The sequence below is a fragment of the Ctenocephalides felis genome, unplaced genomic scaffold, assembly GCF_003426905.1.
Source record: "Ctenocephalides felis isolate EL2017-DRISC unplaced genomic scaffold, ASM342690v1 CF-g0.4_SCAFFOLD_01886, whole genome shotgun sequence".
NCBI classification, from domain to species: Eukaryota; Metazoa; Arthropoda; class Insecta; order Siphonaptera; family Pulicidae; genus Ctenocephalides; species Ctenocephalides felis.
Window position 1 is genome coordinate 62,961,593 of NW_020538040.1, and position 20,611 is coordinate 62,982,203.

The 20,611-nt window shown below is 31.6% G+C and overlaps 1 protein-coding gene across 1 annotated transcript in view; it reads left to right on the forward strand.

The window, feature by feature from the left end:
• The window catches only part of LOC113375186 (protein dead ringer-like), a 43,111-nt gene extending 22,942 nt beyond the window's left edge, over positions 1 to 20,169 (forward strand). The window contains exons 3-8 of the mRNA XM_026615132.1: positions 14,436 to 14,619; positions 17,486 to 17,608; positions 18,198 to 18,451; positions 18,539 to 18,701; positions 19,049 to 19,305; positions 20,030 to 20,169. Coding sequence (XP_026470917.1) covers positions 14,436 to 14,619; positions 17,486 to 17,608; positions 18,198 to 18,451; positions 18,539 to 18,701; positions 19,049 to 19,305; positions 20,030 to 20,169 — 1,121 coding nt within the window. The remainder of the gene's footprint in view (positions 1 to 14,435; positions 14,620 to 17,485; positions 17,609 to 18,197; positions 18,452 to 18,538; positions 18,702 to 19,048; positions 19,306 to 20,029) is intronic.
• Positions 20,170 to 20,611: the final 442 nt, after the last annotated feature.

Sequence of the window (20,611 nt, forward strand, 5' to 3'; positions counted from 1 at the left end):
CTCATGAAAAAGCTATTATTTGGTAAAAAAATCGAAAAATTTAGAATGTGACGTGAAAGTTATGTGGGCCAATACAGGGTTCAGAACAGCTGACTTCTTACTTTGTATTGCATTTTAATATAAGTTTATCAATAACTTCTTGGACTTCAATGAACAGCATTTAGGTTGCCCATTATTAATCTAATATAAATCTAATATATTAACATGGAATACTGGATTGCCATAGCTCAACACCTGCCAGGTGCCTCGTTATTTGAAGCTACTATATTTTAACTACTGTTCATTTTTAAGTACTTTCCAGTCTTATACCTACTATGAAATGTAATAATTTTAAGAAATAAGTTTTACTAAAAAAATGGAAATGTAATATTTCCTGATATTGAATCAATACTATGTATTGAACTTTTTTTCAAGTTTGAATAAAAACTGTAGAAATTGCGTGGGTAATCGAGAAACTAAAATAAAATCATGGTAGTTTAACATTGTGTGAAGTGAATAGTAGTAACCGCGAAACTGTTCGAATGAGATTTGAAATAGTCGTTTGGTCTTCTCATTCCTCACTCATCGAATATGTCGTTAATGAAGTGTCATTTCAAATCTGTTTTATATGTGTTGCTGGTTCGCGAATAAAGCGTCGACAAACGCGTTCGATCGCTGTTTTCGACACACGTATGTCGATTATTTTAACACGAGCGATGCGTATATTTCACCTTCTGTAGGTATCGAAAATATATGTAGAAGACGATTATCGAAAATGACGGCAAGGAACTGAAATTAAGCACACATAATAAACTTTGAAAAACTTCGTAACAATCCAGATTTCTGAAGAAATCAAGCTTTCTTCAGCATTGTTAACATTTATTTTCTTCCTATTCTAATAGATATTATGTATGGAAGAATATTATGAAGCAGCGCAAACAAAAAGTTTGCAAAAATCAGCAATAATTTGAACACATTCTGTTAAATAAAAGCATTTCTTATGAATGTGTATGAAAGCTTTGCTACAATAGAAAAGTTGCATACTAAACTTTGCTTGAAATGGAGCAAAGATTATAAAATTTGTTCATAACATTCCAGATTTCTGAAGCAATCAAGGTTAGCGATTGTGAACATATATTTTCTTCCTATTCTAATAGATATTTTGTATGGAAGAATTTATTATTGCTTATTATTTTTAATTTATTATTTATTAGTGCAAACAAAAATCAAAAATATTTGCAAAATCAGCAATAATTTGAATCTGTTAAATAAGAGCCTTTCTTATAAAACTGTATGAAAGCTTTGCTACAGTAGAAAAGTTGCATATAAAATTGAAATTAAGCAAAGATGATAAAAATTTATAACATTCCAGCTTTCCTCAATATTGTTAGCATATATTTTCTTCCTATTCTAATAGATATTTTGTATGGAAGAATTTATTATTGCTTATTATAATTAATTTATTATTTATTTGTGCAAACAAAAATCTAAAATATTTGCAAAAATCAGCAATAATTTGAACACAGTCTATTAAATAAGAACCTTTCTTATAAAACTGTATGAAAGCTTTGCTACAATAGAAAAGTTGCATACAAAACTGAAATTAAGCAAAGATGATAAAAGTTCATAACATTCCAGATTTCTGAAGAAATCGAACTTTCTTCAACATTGTGAACATATATTTTCTTCCTATTCTAATAGATATTTCGTATGGAAGAATTTATTATGAAATAGTACAAACAAAAATGTAAAATATTTGCAAAAATAAGCAGTAATTTGAACACATGCTGTTAAATAAGAGCTTCTCTTATAAAACTTGTATTAAAGCTTACTTACTGCATTAGAATAGTTGCATACTTTTTATTAACTCGTTTAAAATTTTAAACGCCAAATATTATGATTTTATATAAAATGCCTTAAATCTTTATTCGATTATTTAATGTAAAATGGATGAAGTATTTTGTCCTTATGTTAGAAATATCAATGAAATACTATCGCTTCAAACCCATGAAAAAGTAGCGCAACCGGTCGCTTAATGACTTATTTAGTTCAGTTTAATAATATATAGTATGTCAATATTTATGCGATAATCTAGAACAAAACAATTTATTATACTTTAACTCGTCGCTAGATCCGAGGTAATTTGATGTACTATAACTAACGTATATCTATTTTTACCTTTAATATTAAGTGAGATATTACGCGATTGGAAACTAAAATTGGAAAGTGTTTCATCAAACGGTCGTCCTAATTGACATATGAAGCTCAAAGTACACATCCTATGCTCTCTTTTTACTTATACTATATTTGTAATCTAACACTGTTCCTCATAAACATACGCCTGTGATCAACATTTCAAAACAAGGAATTAGTTGCCAAGTATTCAGACAATTGCTGTTTAATAATATAATTAAGGGATAATTTCTTAAAAACTTTATTAATTAAAGGATTCTTTTATAATTGATTTGATATAAATTTTGTCAATAATATATTGCATTTTAGGATGGCATGAACTACATTAATTAAAATTTCTGCTTCGGTAATGAAGTGACATTATATTTGTTTAATATTCAATTGCAAATATTTATTTTCGTGATACTAAATACCCCATATCAGCAACTTTTGTATAATTATAAAAGGCAACTCGTACTTGCATATTCTCATTTCTCTATATTCTATATTTATTAACTTCCCATAGGGTGAAAATTTTTGGTATACCTTAGAAAAATTGATGTATGTGTATGTGTGTGAGTGTGTGTGTATTTCGAGAACACGGATCAACCGTTTTGAATAATTCAAAATTATATTGATAAGAAGACGTGCTGATTAGTTTTTGGCAAAAATGATAAATACAAATTTTGTTTACATTTCTATGGGTTATGTACCAATGTTTATGCGTTAGACGCGGCGATTACGCGATTCGATATTTCGATCCTAAAACATCAGCGCAGCGCGATTGCTTTGAAAAAAAGTTCAACATTTTCAAAAAAAATTGCATTGAAACCGAATGTAAAAAAATGAGATTTTTCAAAAAAGTCATTTAAAAAAAAAAAATCAAAATTCTTTAAAATCTAGGTTTTTTCAAAGTTTTTAAAAAATTTCAAAGCTTTTTTAAAAGATTTAAATTACAGCACGGGAAGTTCCAGCAATTTTTCTTAAGGCACTATACCATGCATCTCTAGTTAAATTAGTAATTGCTTATAATACTAGCAACTAATGCTTCTTCAAGAAAACGACGCGACAGACGGCGTTATATCCTTGGAAGTCCTCTACATGCAAGCAGCTGATACTGGTTTATAAGATGCGAAGGGCAAACCTTATAAATTAATGAAATGAAATTTGAACGTGTCTTTTTCTAAGCTTAAAATAATTTTTTATTAGTTCGAACCTGAAACAAATGTATCGTTACATTTGCACCGGGTACCGGGCGCGGCCCAAGCGTAGAGCCGGCCCGTTCGTGCTCGCACGATCGCGATTCTCCGTTCTCAGAAAAGAAATAAAATTTATATTAAAATCTAAAAATGGCGGCACGGCGACTCGTTGTTAAAGGCGAACCGTGCCGATCGTAAAGTTTGACTCGCGTTGTATTTATTTTTTGTCGCCCGTTCCCAAACGCCTTAGTATTGGCCGTGAGTGGAACGAAGCGAGGGTCCGTCTTGGGCCCGGACAGAGGCACAGCACAGGGGTTGGCCTTCGACTATTTACCGATCGATCTACCGCTCGATTTACCGCCACCTACCGCCATTTACCGCCGACACGACGCTATCTATGTCTATCCATATGCACTTACCGCAAACGACGTCAAACCCACTTGCGTGGACCGTGTAATTTGATGTTTTACGCATTTGTTGCGATCACTGTAACTCCGTGAAACAATGTTGTAAATAACACCACCTTTGTTATGCTCGGCACATTCGATGCATTCATCACATATTCTAGGAAATGCAAACGATCACAAAGAGTTGCAGCTGAAACCCAAATACACCGATCACTTATTAGCATTTATTGTCATAATTGCGCTAATAACCGCGAAAAGCAGATTCAACGAAGTACTGGATTCGTTCTATTATTATAATCGCGTGCAATAAATAATGCACGTTGCACGATTTATGTCACATCAATCTGATCAACAACATGTATGCTATTTTTGTATTTCATCCAGTTTGATAATTACCTTTATCACTCTCAAAACAAAAAAATTATTTCTTTAAAGGCGGAGTTACAAAAAGTGAAATTTTACTGTTATTTTCTTGTACTCTAGGGCTATTTCTCGGATAAAATAAAAATGTTATGGAAATACTATATTACGGACCTACCTTCGTTTGGTGGTAGCGAACTACTAAAAAGCGATGTATCACCTGTACGATCGGACATAAATATGTAGTTTTATACATAAAATCTAAATCATGTGTGTGTTATCAAAGAGACATCAAGAAGTTGCACTTATTATCAAATTGTTATTTGACGTTAGTGCGTTTTGTGGGTTAAGTTTTATGTGTAAAGCATCTGATCGCACAACAATTACACAGCTTTTTGACAGATCATTACTACCAACTCATACGATTATCATAACTTTGTTCATTTATCCGAAATTTGGCCCCTTTGTCTTATTTTAGAGCATCCTTCTACTCGCGTAATTCTCAGTATGAGTGCAATTTACTACCGTTCATCATTGAGATGTTTACATGCATTTAAAAATAGTTATGGTAAAATTATTACAATTCAATTTTATTGATAGCTCAAATTTTTAAGGCCCCAACTAGTTGAAATTGAAAATAATATTGTTAATATTCTCTTATTATAATATCATACTTATACTGTGTTTTAAGACACTTCTCTGTTTGCAATATACAAACGCATCGCTAAATTTTAATAAAATGTTTAAGAAAGGATATCGTGTCAATTCAAAATATAATAGATAATTTCTCTTTCTATACTTATTAATATTTTAAAAGTTAAGCATTACAAATATGTTTACAAATAATAAACCAATCTAAAAAGAAAACTTTTATTGCATTTAAATGTGATATAAAACATTCTCGAAATGAGAGCCGAAAAGGTGAAATGCTATCATGGTACCAAGTTGATAGTACATATTCAGTTATTTTGCATTCGAAAATAGTTTAAAATGGTTAATAATGTTGAATGATTGTAATAACTGAAGAAGAAAAAAAATCCTCAGTTGATAAATATAGTAATAAAATATATAAGATAAACTAGCTGTAAGTGGAATTCTGTCTTAAGGCAATTAGGGCATCGTGCCTTGAGGCAAATTGCTGGAACTTCCCGTACCAAAAATTATTATTTTTTTTAAAAACGATTAACATTTTTGAAAATAATTTACTTCGGAAAAATAAGATTTTTGACAAACAATTAGACAAAAAATTACTTTTTTTTGAAAAAAAAAATTTTAATTTTTTTTTTATTTTAATTTTTTTTTTTGAAAAAAATGTTTTCTTTATTTTGACATATTTTGAAAGATCTAAACTTTTTTTCAAAGCAATCGTACTGCTTTAACTGCATAAAGACGAAATATCAAACCGCGTAAGCGCCGCGTCGACGTCTAACGCGTGAACATTGGTACGGAACCCATAGGAATGTAAACCAAAATTATACTTATTGTTAAAATCTCTATAAAATATCTGATAATTTGATGTGCATATGTCTAATGATCATTTTTGACCGCCAAATGGCTCATTTTTTTACTTTTTTCATTAGATCTCCGAAACCGCTAAACCTGCCTTTATGAAAATTTGATCGGTTCTTCACCTTGTCAATACAAGTAAAATGTTTTTTGAATTATTAAAATCGGACGCTCCGTTCTCTTAAAAACTGAGTTACCGTTTTCGGCACTTTTTGCCCCGTACCTTCGGAACGGCTAGACCTGACTTCGCCAAAAACTAATCAGCACGTCTCCTTATCAATGCGAATCGAATGTTTTTTGAATTATTCAATTCGGTTGATCGGTGTTCCCGAAATCGTCGACGAAAATTTGTATCCGCACATACATACACACACGCACACACACACACACACACACACACACACACACACACACACACATACATCCATTTTTTCTAAGGTATGCCAAAATATTCAGAAACCTTTGAAACGTCGAGAAAAGCAAAAATTTTCATTTTCGATTTTTTTGCGATTACTATAACTTACCCTACGGGAAGTTAAAAATAAATGGATAGTACTGCCCTAGGGTAAGCCTGTGAACTGAGTTGAACTCCAACTGAAGAATTGTGTGAGAAATTTCCCATTGTCCTTTCACATTGCAGTGCCCGAAATGAGCTATTTTCAATTGAAAACATATTTTTGATCTATATTATCAAGTAAAAATAAACATCGCTACTGCACGATGTTAGGATGTCCAGATCGGGGTTCAAACTCATGACCCCGTCCACACGAGTTCGTGAGCCTAACCATCAAACTATAGAATACCCCATATATAAGATTTTATTAAAATTAAATTTTATTGAAGTTTCGATGTTTAATTTTATATATCGAATTGACACCTGAATTTATTAATAATTAATAAATTAGGAATTGGATTAATGCATAAAAGTTGCAAAAACAATTAAACTAATGAGTATACACAAAATAGCAGCTTGGGAAAACGATGTATATTAACTATTGCAACGAGTCGAATTGAAATACTATGTTGCAACAATGATGTAATTTACGATAAAGTATGTTCCATGTATATGTATGTATATAAAATAATAAAATGAAACAGAACGCGTAATGAGTTAAATCGGATTCAATGAGTCAAATCGCGGCGCAGGTTATGGCGATCGGCCGTTTATGCACGGTCGCGTTTGAATAAATATTCAATGATCGGAAGTAATTCGACACCGATAATGAAGTCACGATTGGATTTGTCACGTTTGTAGATACTTTGCGCCACATTTCTCTTTTCTCATGTTGACATTGTAGTCGCGGAGCAACAACCGATTCGCTTACAGGAGAATCGACACAGTTTCACCACTTGATTATTTTTGTTTACCATTTCTTTGGATAATGGATAACGCAGATACTCTTAAATAAGTATACATAACTAGATAAATATTTAAAAAGATGATCATCATAAAAAAGCTTACAATTCGTACCAATTTTTCTTACATATTTATCTAAAATTAAACCTAGGGGTAAATTTCAGTACTGAACAATATCATTTAGCATTTCAATTACTATTATATTATCATGTAGCTATTTTATTATTTTTAGACGCTACTTATACCTACCTACACGTTTTCATTCATTTTCATAGGTTTAAATAAACATTTTTGAAACATTTATAACATTTTAATAATCAAAAGTGAGTACTCTGATAATAAATCGTAGTATAATATCTGTAACTGTAAACAATAATTTAATCTTTGTATTTGCTTTGCGATCAGGCAATTATTTTTAACTTCCCGTAATCGCAAAAAAATCGAAAATGAAAATTTTTATATATCTTTACGTTTCAAAACCTTCTGAACATTTTGGCATACTTTAGAAAAAATGGATGTATGTGTGTGTGCGCGTGTATGTGTGTGTATTCGGATACAAATTTTCGTCGACGATTTCGGAAACACGGATGAAGCGATTTGAATAATTCAAAAAATATTCGATTCGTATTGATAAGGAGACGTGCTGATTAGTTTTTGGCGAAGGCAGGTCTAGCCGTTCCGAAGATATGAGGCAAAAAGTGTCAAAAACCGTAACTCAGTTTTTAAGGTAACGGAGCGTCCGATTTGAATAATTCAAAAAACATTTTACTTGTATTAACAAGATGAAGAACTAATCAAATTTTCATGACGGCAGGTCTAGCGGTTTCGGAGATCTAGTAAAAAAAGTAAAAAAAATGTCATTTGGCGGTCAAAAATGATCATTAGACATATGCACATCAAATTATCAGATAATTTATAGAGATTTTAACAATGTGTATAAATTTTACCAATATTTCGTACCAATATTTATCCGTTAAGCACGGCGGCGCGTCGCTTACGCGCTTCAATATTTCGTCTCTATGCAGTTAAAACAGTACGATTGCTTTGAAAAAAAGTTCACAATTTCCAAAATATTTCAAAATAAATTTTTCTTCAAGAAGTCTTTTTTTTCAAAAAAAAGTAAATTTTTGTCAGAAATTTATAGTTTCTCAAAAATTTAATATTTTCGGAGTAATTTTTTTTTCAAAAATGTTAATCTTTTAAAAAAAAATTTTTTTTTGGTACAGGAAGTTACAGCAATTTGCCTTAAGGCACGATGCCATGCACCCACTAGTTAGTTTCTTCATTTTGAAAGTTTTTAATACGACTTTACATGAAAACCGCTAGGTAACATAGCCTTACCATAGCATTGGTCTATTTTACGGCAGAATCGGCCCGTTAGTCTTACTGTTAACAAAAAAACTTAAAGATGAATCTGATCTAGAATTACACAGTTTTGTCACAAAAAAACTCAATGCAAGCTTCAATATCAACACTGAAACAATCGTTTAGGGCTGGCCCGTAAATTAGTGGTTATACCTATGAGTTCAATCTAGGTTTCAGGATTGAGACCCGCATTGGTCAACAGTAGTGACATCAGCTTTCACTTGAATATATAAACAGCAATATGTGAAAATAGGCTTTACCGGGCATTGCTGCTTCATAAAAAAAACCACCAGTATTACAAAAATTGTAATAAATTCATAAACAAGACATAGGCCAAACGTTGGTTGGGTTGAAATCATCACAACAGCTTCAGAACTCATAAGTTCTGCTCCCTAATTCAAATAAAAATCAGATAAAATCATTAATGAACAATCGAGCGATTTCTTTAAATGTTGGTCGTACTCAACGAAATCGTTGGTCCGTAGTCTCGTGTCCTAATGTCAAATCGAAAAGGGAGTTGGTCGATGCGTGACAGCTTTGCGTCCGTTGGTACAATGTTGCAAATCGCTCTGCATTGCACTGCGCTGCACCGCACTGCACTCGGTGAACGGACTCGTCGCCGCTAAGCAACTGATCGAGACGTTAATTGCAGACGTTTTCTGCTTCACACTGCACTTTGCCACGTATAAATAATATGTGATTCTTGTGCATTGCGGACACCTTATCTTACTCGAGCAAATAATTGATTCAACAGCACGTAGTTGATTACATTATACAGAGAACGAATAGAACTAGATAATTCTGTATGAATGCGAAAAATTTTATATATGCATTAACGATATATTGATGCATCATTTTTTACCACAAGGATATTTGGGTTATGTTTCAAACTTTATAACTCGAATTTTGAAACGGGACAGGATTATTTCATATAGAGAAACAAACATACTTATCTAAAATTTAACCTAGGGGTAAATTTCCGTGCTACAATTAGTGGCGCCTCTATGTAGCGCGGAAACAACTAAAATTGAAATAATGGCAAAGCGATCGTGTTTGCGATCTATTTATACTTCTTTTATTATTTTTTTATGCTATCTATGAGTACTATTTAAATAAAGAATTCGAACAATTAGTGTGAAGAAACTTTTCCCTCTAGTTTTTATCGAAAATTATAAAATTTCTGTAAAATTGCGATTCAAAACGACACTTTTGATGAAGAATGTATAATTAAAGATTTAAATTAGGTGTGGCACAAAAAATATTGAACACTCCTTTCCAATATGCTCAGACAGCAAAGGAGATATCGTTTTTTTATTTCTTTCAAGAGCAGCATATTTCTTTGCGTCCAGTGAACGAATGTTCCAAAATCAAAGCTTTAGATTTTCCGTTTGAAGTTCCGTAAGAGGATCGATTATTAAATTCTATAGATAGTAATAAATGCATACAAGATATTTATTAGCTTAGTTAATGCGAATATTGATTTTCTGTTACTTACGTACTTTGTAATTGAATGAATTTATAATTATTTGAAATTTATTATTACAAGTGTATGGCTTGTGATTGTAAATCATAATAGAGAAGATAATACTGCTTCTCTATATTTCGTGTTATATAATAATGTAATAATATATTACAGAAAGTACGACTCAGAGCAGCCAGCAGTCTTATTTATAAACAAATGAGTTTTTTTTAATAGTTTGGAATTATTGAGCTTTTAAAATATTTGAATATGCTTATAAAAATCGACGCATTTCTCTCCGATCCAAAAGAATATTTCAACGACTGTTGTAACTGAATACATAAAATATAAATATGCTACCAATTTTAATAACATTCAAAGAGATAATAAAAATCTCGAATTTTATTAGTGTGAATGAACAAAGAAAAGAAACTAAAAATAAACTTTAGTTAACATAAGTTTTTCTCATGAATAATTAAATAGCTGATTTCTGCATTGCGTTTCGGCCGATAAATCATACTTTAAAATCCATAATTATATCACCTACAATACAAATCATCTACGTGTGGGTTTGAAAACATTAATTAAACGCAACAATTCCAAATACGCTGGACGCAGGTTACGCAAATCTCGCTCAGGAGCATGTTTTACGACATTACAATTTTCGGCGGTTTACTTTCGTCGAAGACACGAAATTACATCTGCCGAATTCAATACGGTCGCTTGTTTATTGAGGAACAAGTTTATTGCAGGAAAAGATTTCAATTGCAAATACACCACATGGGGTTCGGGACTAATTACTGGCAATAAGGGTGCTCGTCTCCGTGGCGCATGCTACAGGAATACATGTTTTATTACTCCTGGCCGAAATAAGGGAAATTCATCGCACTCGGAGAGAGCTCCAAATGGTCGCATACCTTTCTATATACGCAACCCCGATGCACATTTTGGCATAACTCGCACTAATCAGGACTGTTTTTAAAGTTAAGATTGTGGAAAACTATACCAAGTGAGCTAGATAAATAGTACAATAATTTTCCCTAATGAACTACATATGCAATTGAATTGAAAAGTATATAAACTTTTATGCAAGTTTGAATTAAGGAGTAAATTAAACCGCCAAACAACTCGGATGAAATATAGGTTGTAATTATGAGTATTCAACACAAGAGTAAATTTCGAAAGTTCAAATATTATTTGGAATTTAATATTTCAAATTAAATATCTTTATTCTTTTTCACAAATATTACTGTTAATCTAGTCTTTTATTCATTAAGTGTGTTTTTATTTATTTATTCATTTATTTATTTTATTATGTTTACCAAATAATTTGTGTGATCCACTAAAGAAGAGTCAAACTAGTTTATTAAAAATGATTTAAAACATAATATAGTTTTATTTTAGTAACTGGATGAAAGCCTGTTCCAAAACTTTTGCTTTTAATTACTGAAAACTTATGTACGCGTTACAGAAAAATTAACGAGTTTTTAAATTAAATAATATAAATATGCAAAGTGTATGAAATTTTTTCAGAGCGGTTAATTATAGTTTAATTCATCCATAATGATGAATTTATAATATGCTGCGAAAATGCAAATAACGTTGGAATTAAATATGCAATTACACGCAGAAAATTTGTTAAAAATATCATTTCGTCTAGAAATTAAACATTCGGATCAATTTAGAGACAAATTCTGTGACAATAGGATTCTGTTCAAAAACACTTTGTGTCAGGCACCCTAAGAATGATAATAAAAAAGTTCTTCTCGGTTAAACATTTATTACATTGTCTAACATTTTGAATAGTTACATTTTCCTATACATCTAAATATCATTGGAACTCTACACTTGCTATTGAATATTAATGCAGATGGTTTTCGTTGTAACTCATTTTATTTAAGATATAAATATATTCTTTTCACAAAGAGACTGGAAGTTATTATGTATACGATTCTCTAAGATATAATTATAAATGTAACAACCTTATTTATGTCCTAAGTGAATTGTCACATCGTTTTTCATATTTTTGTCAACGCTTTACAAATATGTTTGCATTTGTCTTTTTTTGTTATCCCGGTATAAAACATTTCGGGACCAAGGACGTGTTAAACACTAATCAAGTCCGACAGCTATATAAAGCCATTAATAATACCTGCAAGAGCAAGTTGTATTCAAACTGTTTAAAATGATTTTATGCATATGTCATAGAGAATTTCTGTATTTAAATAAAGTTGACAATAGAAGTGAAAACAATAAACTTTTTTTTTATAAAATATGGTTTAATTAGAATAAAAGATTTTTCTTATCATATATACAATGTATTATTCTGAAACTAATCCCGAATAAAATTAGCGGTTATATTAGAGTTATTTTTTGGTATAGGAGAGACTAGGTACGGTTGTGCCAGGTTACGGTGGTGACAATCGTCATAACAGCTAAACTATACTGATTATGAGATAGGGTCCAACAGAACAGAGATGAAGTATCTTTGTTCGAACAAGTTTCCATTATTACATTGAGTCAGCGGCCTCAAGTCAAATAAGTTTTTTTGTTTTACCAGGAATTAGTTTTGTTTTAAAAAACATGTATGTGCTGTGACATTTATTTTTTGTCCTTTTCGGGTAAAATTTAAACAGATAAAGAAAAATGTAACGTAACTAAGACAAAATACAAGAGACGAAAATATTTCACGAAGATTTTTTGTTTAAATTATTATGTTTTGTCATATATTGTTATATTGATAAGCCTTGTATAAATGATTATGTTGTGTTGTGGCGAAACATATTTCTGACAATAAACGTCGTTATGAATAATTTTTGATTTTTTAACCTATTTTTATATCTGTCACAACCGTCTCTCGGGTATGGACGGTTTCTTGTATGATTTGATTTTATGATTAATTTATCGTATTTAAGGACAGTATTTCTGTATTTCCTCCTAGACATATGTTCAAATTACCATTTAATTTACTTTTCTCCCAGCTAATTGGTAAAAATTAACAAAATTATTGTTGATCAAAAAAAAAGTGGCACAACCGTACCCGGTCTCTCTCCCCTACTTGGTCTTATAACGTATGAGCTTCTTGTTTATGTACAAAGTTGTTTGGCTGCTACAAAATGGTTAGGAATATTGGTCTAATAAGTAAGTACATTAGGTACAAATATTTAGATAACGAACTTAATAATAAATATAATGCTGGTCTGATTTCTAATTTTAATTTGCTATAGCAGATAAAAACTGAAAACCATTAGGTTATCTCATGCGCTGAGGTATAAACCGTAAATATCTCTTATGCACGGAGCAATTATTTACTTGGCCTGTGATAGACAATGAATTTATGTTGAGTACCTATGCGTAAACTGAAAACTGAAATACATGTTATCAATTTTTAATAATGGCTCGCAAAAGGCAATTGAATTTGATGAATCTGTATGTTATGAAGTGTTTTTGATAGTAGTTAAATATCGTGTAGAGTCCGGGGTGGCGCTCCGGTATTGAGTGGTATTGAACAAAGCGAGATGTGTAGGGATCGTCTGATGCACGATCATAGCGAGTGCGAACGCGAGTGCTCCGTTGTTGCGGACTAGTCAATAGTCAATATTGAATAGTGAATAGTGAATAGTGATGAATAGTGCGATTGCGATGATAGTGTAATGATTCGATAGTGTTCCCGCTTCCCGGGTATCGGCCGTGCACTGGAATATTTGTAGAGAGGCGCGACCGAGGATGCTCTTATCATTGGATGCGTGCACAGGGCGCGCGCGGCGGCCTTGTGCTGGCCGTTGGCCACTCCTCGTGCGCAGCTCAGCGCGTTCAGCTATCTCGAAATGCAAATATCCAAGAGTCATTAAACCAGCCGACGAGTGCGCCATTTTGAAAATGCAAATGTATTATTGTAATGTTTTCCTATAAATATTTCATTGGGCGCTCTGCCGAACTCGCATCTCCCGTTGAAACAATACGGATTGTTTTAATTCTCATATACTGAACGCGCTGTTTGTACAAATAATTATATATATATATATATATATATATATATATATATATATACATAATATAATATAATATAGCAAAGATGGCTGCCGTGATACGCATTTTGTTTGCACAAAAGCGCCTTCTATATAAGGGCACGTAAAAACGCACTGCATTCATTAGCATTCGAAATTAGCAAGATTTATATACAGAACTGGCAAAGAAGTATCGCTCACAATGGCTTTTAGGGTTGCTTATTTCTATTTAAGTAACATAAGAAAACAATTTAATATCTTACAAAGAAATCAATGTGAAACGAAAAATAGTTTCGTTTAATTAAACATTTAGTACATCTAACTTGAGTCTCATTGTATTTGCTTTTTACACACACATACTCGAGTCACAAACATATAAAATCATATTTGTAATGTTAGCTATATAAATTATTTTTCATTTTCTTCTTCAATATTACTTTTATTCGTGACAGATTCTTCGATTAAAAATAATCTAATTATTTTTTCTATAAATTTTTGCATTTGATATGTTTTTAGTCACACTTGTACATTTCTATATAAATTTCATTAAAAAAACAATATATCTACTAAAAATAAATATATTTAATAAATGTATATAATAAAAGATTTATCTTTTGTGAACAGGCACGCCTATAAATCGACTTCCTATAATGGCAAAATCAGTTCTGGATCTGTTCGAGTTGTACAACTTGGTCATAGCACGAGGAGGACTAGTAGATGTTATCAACAAGAAACTCTGGCAAGAAATCATTAAAGGACTTCACTTACCCAGCAGCATTACATCGGCCGCATTTACATTACGCACACAGTAAGTTTTCTTATAATATTCTTAAAGGACATAGTATCCTATTGATTATCTTATCTTAATAATTCATCATTAATTGTAAGGATTGTATGGAACAATATGCAAACGCTTTTGACTTAAAATATCAAAGTATAAGTTTATTATCTCTCTTTTCCCACGTGGTAATTAAAGTTTTTTCTATTTTTTTTAAATAATTTTAAATAAAATTTTAAAGAACCTCTACTGGAACGAAGGGTTGGTACGGATGGGGCCAATGCTCTAGTAAAATAGGCTCTAACCGTAACATAGCGTTGTTATCTTATTTTATAAATAAAACTTGATCATAAATATAATGCGATATCGGGCATCGGTTTTACCAATATTTAATAGCAAATTTCTAGTAAATTTAAGAACTAAGCAAGCAAAATCCTATTTTTTTATCGAAAATCCTATTTTTTACTAATGGAAAAACATGAAAATTGCAAACTCGCGAGTCTATTGAATTTTTGATCGATCGTCCAAATGATAGACAGTTTTTGCATATCATCAGACATACGTTGGACGCTTTGGCGAGAAAGCGTAAAACTAATGAACAAAAATCGAATGCATATGTAAATTAAAAATAAAACAAATGGCAAGAATTTATACAGAAAGACAATTATGATTGGCTTTACGAAAGAGTAAATAGCGGCTGGGTATGTGTATGTGTGTATTCAAATATCGTTTCGTAAGTTGTCAGTGGCATGTGCAGCCTGTCATTAGCGCACCGACATATTTTAAGGATCGCTTTTTTGCTGAACGCTCGCTGCCGAACACACGTTCGAGATATAAATTTAATATTATATGTATGAATATACACATACATACACACGCACACGCACACGCACACACTATATATATAAATATAAATATCTATGTGTGTATAATTTGTCAATATAGAATATAATTCTCTACATGCATGTTTCTGCATTTTACAAGAGATATTGAAAAATCATATCAATTCACACAATTTATGCATCAACTAATTATTATAATTTCATACCCGAAGAACAGAACCAGAACAAGAAACGATCAGAAACCTGACCTATTTCTCCAAACCAGTTAGTTATTTGTGAAAAGCAAATTTATGTTATGTACAATATGGAAACATTGTTTATCAATGAAATTAATTAATATTTTTCAAATTTTATTCAATCACGCCATGACGCGCAGCTATTGGAAATTTAATTTAGAAAAGGGTGCTGTCTTGTGATCGAGTAACACCCAGTACGGTCGTAAAATTATGAAAAAAATTCTAGATGGGTAATAAAAATTTATGTATGAGAATATTTTGATTTTATGCATTTGTATTTGGGGACTGGTTCTATGCAAATAACATGCCTCATGAAATAGTTAAATGTTTAATGTAGATACTTCTTCAATATTGTTATTGATACTAATGACTGACTGATTAAAGAATTAATTTACAATTGCCTTTAGAGCTTTAACATCGATTTGAAAGCGGTACTCGAAAAAAAATGAAAAAAATAAAACATCTATATAGTGCTCAGTTATATTTAACTTTTAAGGTATTCCTTTGCAATTATTATGCCAGAATAAATATTCCAGACATAGCTTTTCTGATAAGACATGGATCGCAAGTTATATCTCACTACGTAGAATAATAGGGCGCTCGAGGATTTACATAAATCATTGACGTTTCGATATTCTACTAAAAAAGAACTATTATTACGAGCGCATTACTTGCAAGAAGTGTGGTTTTTGGTGCAACTCAAATTGGGAGATTTCGAAGAAACACTGCGATGTTTTGTGGAAAATCAATGGATTGTGGGAATATCAAGCCAGAATAGATTTGCAATAAAGATATCATTTGCTTGGTGTTGCTTCAATAAATATTTTGTTATTCCTCATTCTCGCTTCAAAAAAATCGAAAGAGTAATTAATCAACAAATTTAGGTACTCATTTATAGCTTTAAATTTACTTCAATCAAAGTCCGTACAATATTATTTAGTCTCAAAACCAAAAAAGTCAACACCATTTAAAGTTGGCCACAAAATTTTACAAAACAGTGTTTTAATGCTGATAAATTGTTTCCTTCTGGCGTGGTAATTATGAGTATCGATTCATGTTATCCAGGAGTTTGGACTAGCGATGGATGGATGGACTATCTTTACTAGTTATATATATGTTTTATCTCTGATTTAGATGAAGTTTCTGTATCAGAGAAGGTCCATTCGAACCTTGAAAACTGATGATTTTTTTGCTTCGGAGCGACATACGAGTATTGTACATATTGCATCGTAAAAATGGTGAATGTGTCAGTAAATCCTGTTGCAGACAATGGAGCGGCTTCAAGAGGTTGAAACTACTTATGATGCATAATGATAGGTCGGTCGGCACGATTAGAGCACAAACCTTGTTATAAAACATTATTCCACATTTTACTGCGATGAACGTTATTTTAATTGCTTCTAAGTCCTGGCTTTAAGTAATAACTCATATAATCGTTTTGCATACTTTGTATTTTTATATTAACGAAGAACTTTCAAAGATATTATACGTGGAAAATGAAATCATCATTGTCGATTACTTTTTTCATCAATTCATAATTTAATAATACAATTTCATAAACATTATATTTGAGGATAATATTACAAAAAAATATATCAAAAACTACTGTTAATATTAAAAGTAAGTTCAATAGGATGTTTGTACGTGACATTTGATCACTAACGTTGACTTTCTAGCTAGTTCAGTAGTTTTAGATATGTATTTATGCTATTCGATTGTATGTTTACAACCTGATTCAATAAAAAATGAGATGTAAAAATAACTTTAAATAAACGTATTCGATAAAGTTAATCATGTAACTAACACTTTTTTTTACAGATACATGAAATACTTATATCCATATGAATGTGATAAGAAAAATCTGAGTACACCCAGTGAATTACAAGCAGCAATTGATGGAAACAGGCGCGAAGGACGACGATCGTCGTATGGACAATATGAAAATCAAATGCAAAATCAATTATCACTCGTAAGTCTTTATTTATATAATACACTCTTAGTCTTAATATTAGCGCAACGAAGCGAATTGAAACTGTCAGTTATGATATCTTATTGAAACATGATGGAACAGTTTTAGATGAGTATTAAAAAATCGATCTTCAGACGTTAAATTTCTTTGTATTTTAGTTATTAATTTTTGGTGATGTCATGAGTCAATTTACATGTAATTGAATCAAATTACTTATATAATGAGATCACAGCAAATTTAAAAAAATACACTAATTATTACTTAAATTCTATTTAAAGTATTATAGATCTATTGAATATTAACAAAGTGTTTTACTTTAATTTCTCGCTAGTTCAACACATTCTTCTCAGAAAGTTGTCAGAAAAAACGATAGGCAAGATAAGTCATATTATTAGCTCAAAAAGATGGACAAATTGTTAAAAATATTAGCGTTCTATGTAATATAGTAAATATAGTTGTTTGGTGGTTGTTCAATGCGTAACATGACAGCATTTATTGCATTTGAGAGGATAGACTATTATATTCGTAATATGTATAATAATCAAATTATATTATTCAGCCCGCAGTTCAACGTAGCCCAGTGCCTTCGATGCACTTGTCACAGCAAATGTCGCCGTTGTCGCTGGTGACGCACCACGCGCATCATGTGCACCAGGCGCATCAGGCCGCGCAGCAAGCGGCCGCACAGCAGCAACGAGTTGCTGGATTTTCACTAATGGGTCATGGACCCGTCGCCGGTTTAGCGCCGCACGAAATCGAGCAGCGCATGATGGAATACATGAAACTGTTCCAGCATAAAGAAACTAGGCGTCTAGGTCAGTATTAAAAGTAACACATTAATAAATGCCACATTATTTTTTTGGATTTATGAATGATTTACATCAACGAAAATATATTTCTAGGTTCCCAATCGCCCCCAGAAACAGTGTCTCCCCGTGATGCGGCTTTGAGCGCGCTCGAGATGTCACGTCTAACGTTATGGAATCTATATAACAACAATACATCCCCGCCATCTAGCATCAACAATACTTCACCGCCAGGCACTCTGGGTATCGAACCACAGCGGTAAGTTCGTTTACACCAATTTCATGTAATGGGCGCTACACATGATACTATTATTTGTGCAAAACTGTGTTTGCGCAAACACCTTCAAACGTAAATAACGTACGAAATTAGATACACACATTTACGATTTTCCTGAATTTGCGCAAATAATCGTATCATGTGTAGCGCCCATAATTTCAATATGTTACTTTTCATGTCGTTAAATCAAAAAGAAAAAGTTTCATAGGCTTTAAAGGTTGTTATTTGAGTTGGTTTCATGTTCTCGAGTAGAATTTGTACCATACCTATTTTTTTTAACGAATTTTAAGTTTATGAATATTCTTTAATATGTATATTATATAAAATAGGGAAGCTCTAAACTTGAGTGAATCGCCACCACACACGAACCAGCACAATTCATCGGGATTGGGAAACGGAGTTAGCGTGAAACGCGAGTTAACCGAACGCGACCCTCCGCCACCAGCAAAGCGTGTGGGAGGATTGGCGTCAACGGATTTGGCCGACGGTGTAGATAGCGCGACCATCGCCGATGAAGAAGAACCCGAAGGTCTGGGACAGCCAGCACCGGTTGTTTTAGGCACACACTTCAAGATCACAAGTAGAGGTACTTAATTATGATTACATATATTTTTTGAATATATGTTTATAAAATAAAAATACACAGTAAAAAATTAATTGCAGTGTATGAAGAAACTATCAATAGTAATTTTTTTGTGTATTTATTAGCATACTATGCATGACAACCACATGCAAAACTGTTAAATATGCTTGAGTTTTGAACTTCAATATTTAATAACTCGTTTAAAATTAATACTAAAGTAATTATATATTGAGAAGTAGTAATGATATTGGCACAGATAAGCCATTATTTTTATACGATCTACACTAATTAATAATTTCATTAATTACATGCAAGTTATTATTTCATAAAATGCAGGTTATTACTTTCGCCAAATTCTTTTGTTGTGAAATCTGAATTAAAAAAATATACGAATGGTATCAGTTTATATTAGTTCCTCAACTATGCTTAAAATTAAACATTTAAATATTTCATTTAACTTGACTTCGTTCCTTTAAGTATATTAACACTTAAAGCTTATATATGCTCCATAGTATGTTCAATGAACATTCCTCAATTCTGTATAAAATATTATATTGCTTTACCTGAATCTAGTAAACCATTTTAGAAATGAGGCAGAAATTCTCAAAGCAAAACTCAAAATCTTTTCTCAATGTTATGCATATGTCACATGTCTGACCTGTTTTTAATTTGAAACTTTCTAATATTAAATTTTTATTAAGCTTACATACGTGTTTTGCATTTCTAGGTGATTCGAGTGCAGGTGACCAACAATTAGTAGTGACCATAGAACTTAATGGTGTTCTATATGAAGGAGTATTATTTGCTAATAATTCAAGTGCACCACATTCACCACAAGCGCAGCGCCCTCGTCCCATGGTAACATAAATAAGCTGAAAGCAATTCAAGATATTATTTTCAAGACAGTAGTGCACAGAGACATTTATAACTACTATGACTTTCTTGACAATCTTGTCTGTGAAAATATTTGTCGTTAAAATAAATTATAAGATATTAAAAGATAGTAAATACATAAGTGAATCTCTTAATTATAATGAAGTTATAAGTTAATAAAAACTTGGGTAAATTTGTGTGAGCAGATGTGTTTAGTATGAAATTCAACTATATTATATAAACAGTAAAAGATTATTATGCATATCCATAACCATGTAAATATAGGTTTAGGTTGTTTAGATTGTATAATTTCATTACATGCAAACATGTGAAAAATATAATTTTGTTCCCTACATTACAAATGAAATAACTTTGTTATTTCCTCTTCTGTTTGGAAGTGCTATGTGAATCAGAATTCATATAAGTGCATTGAAAT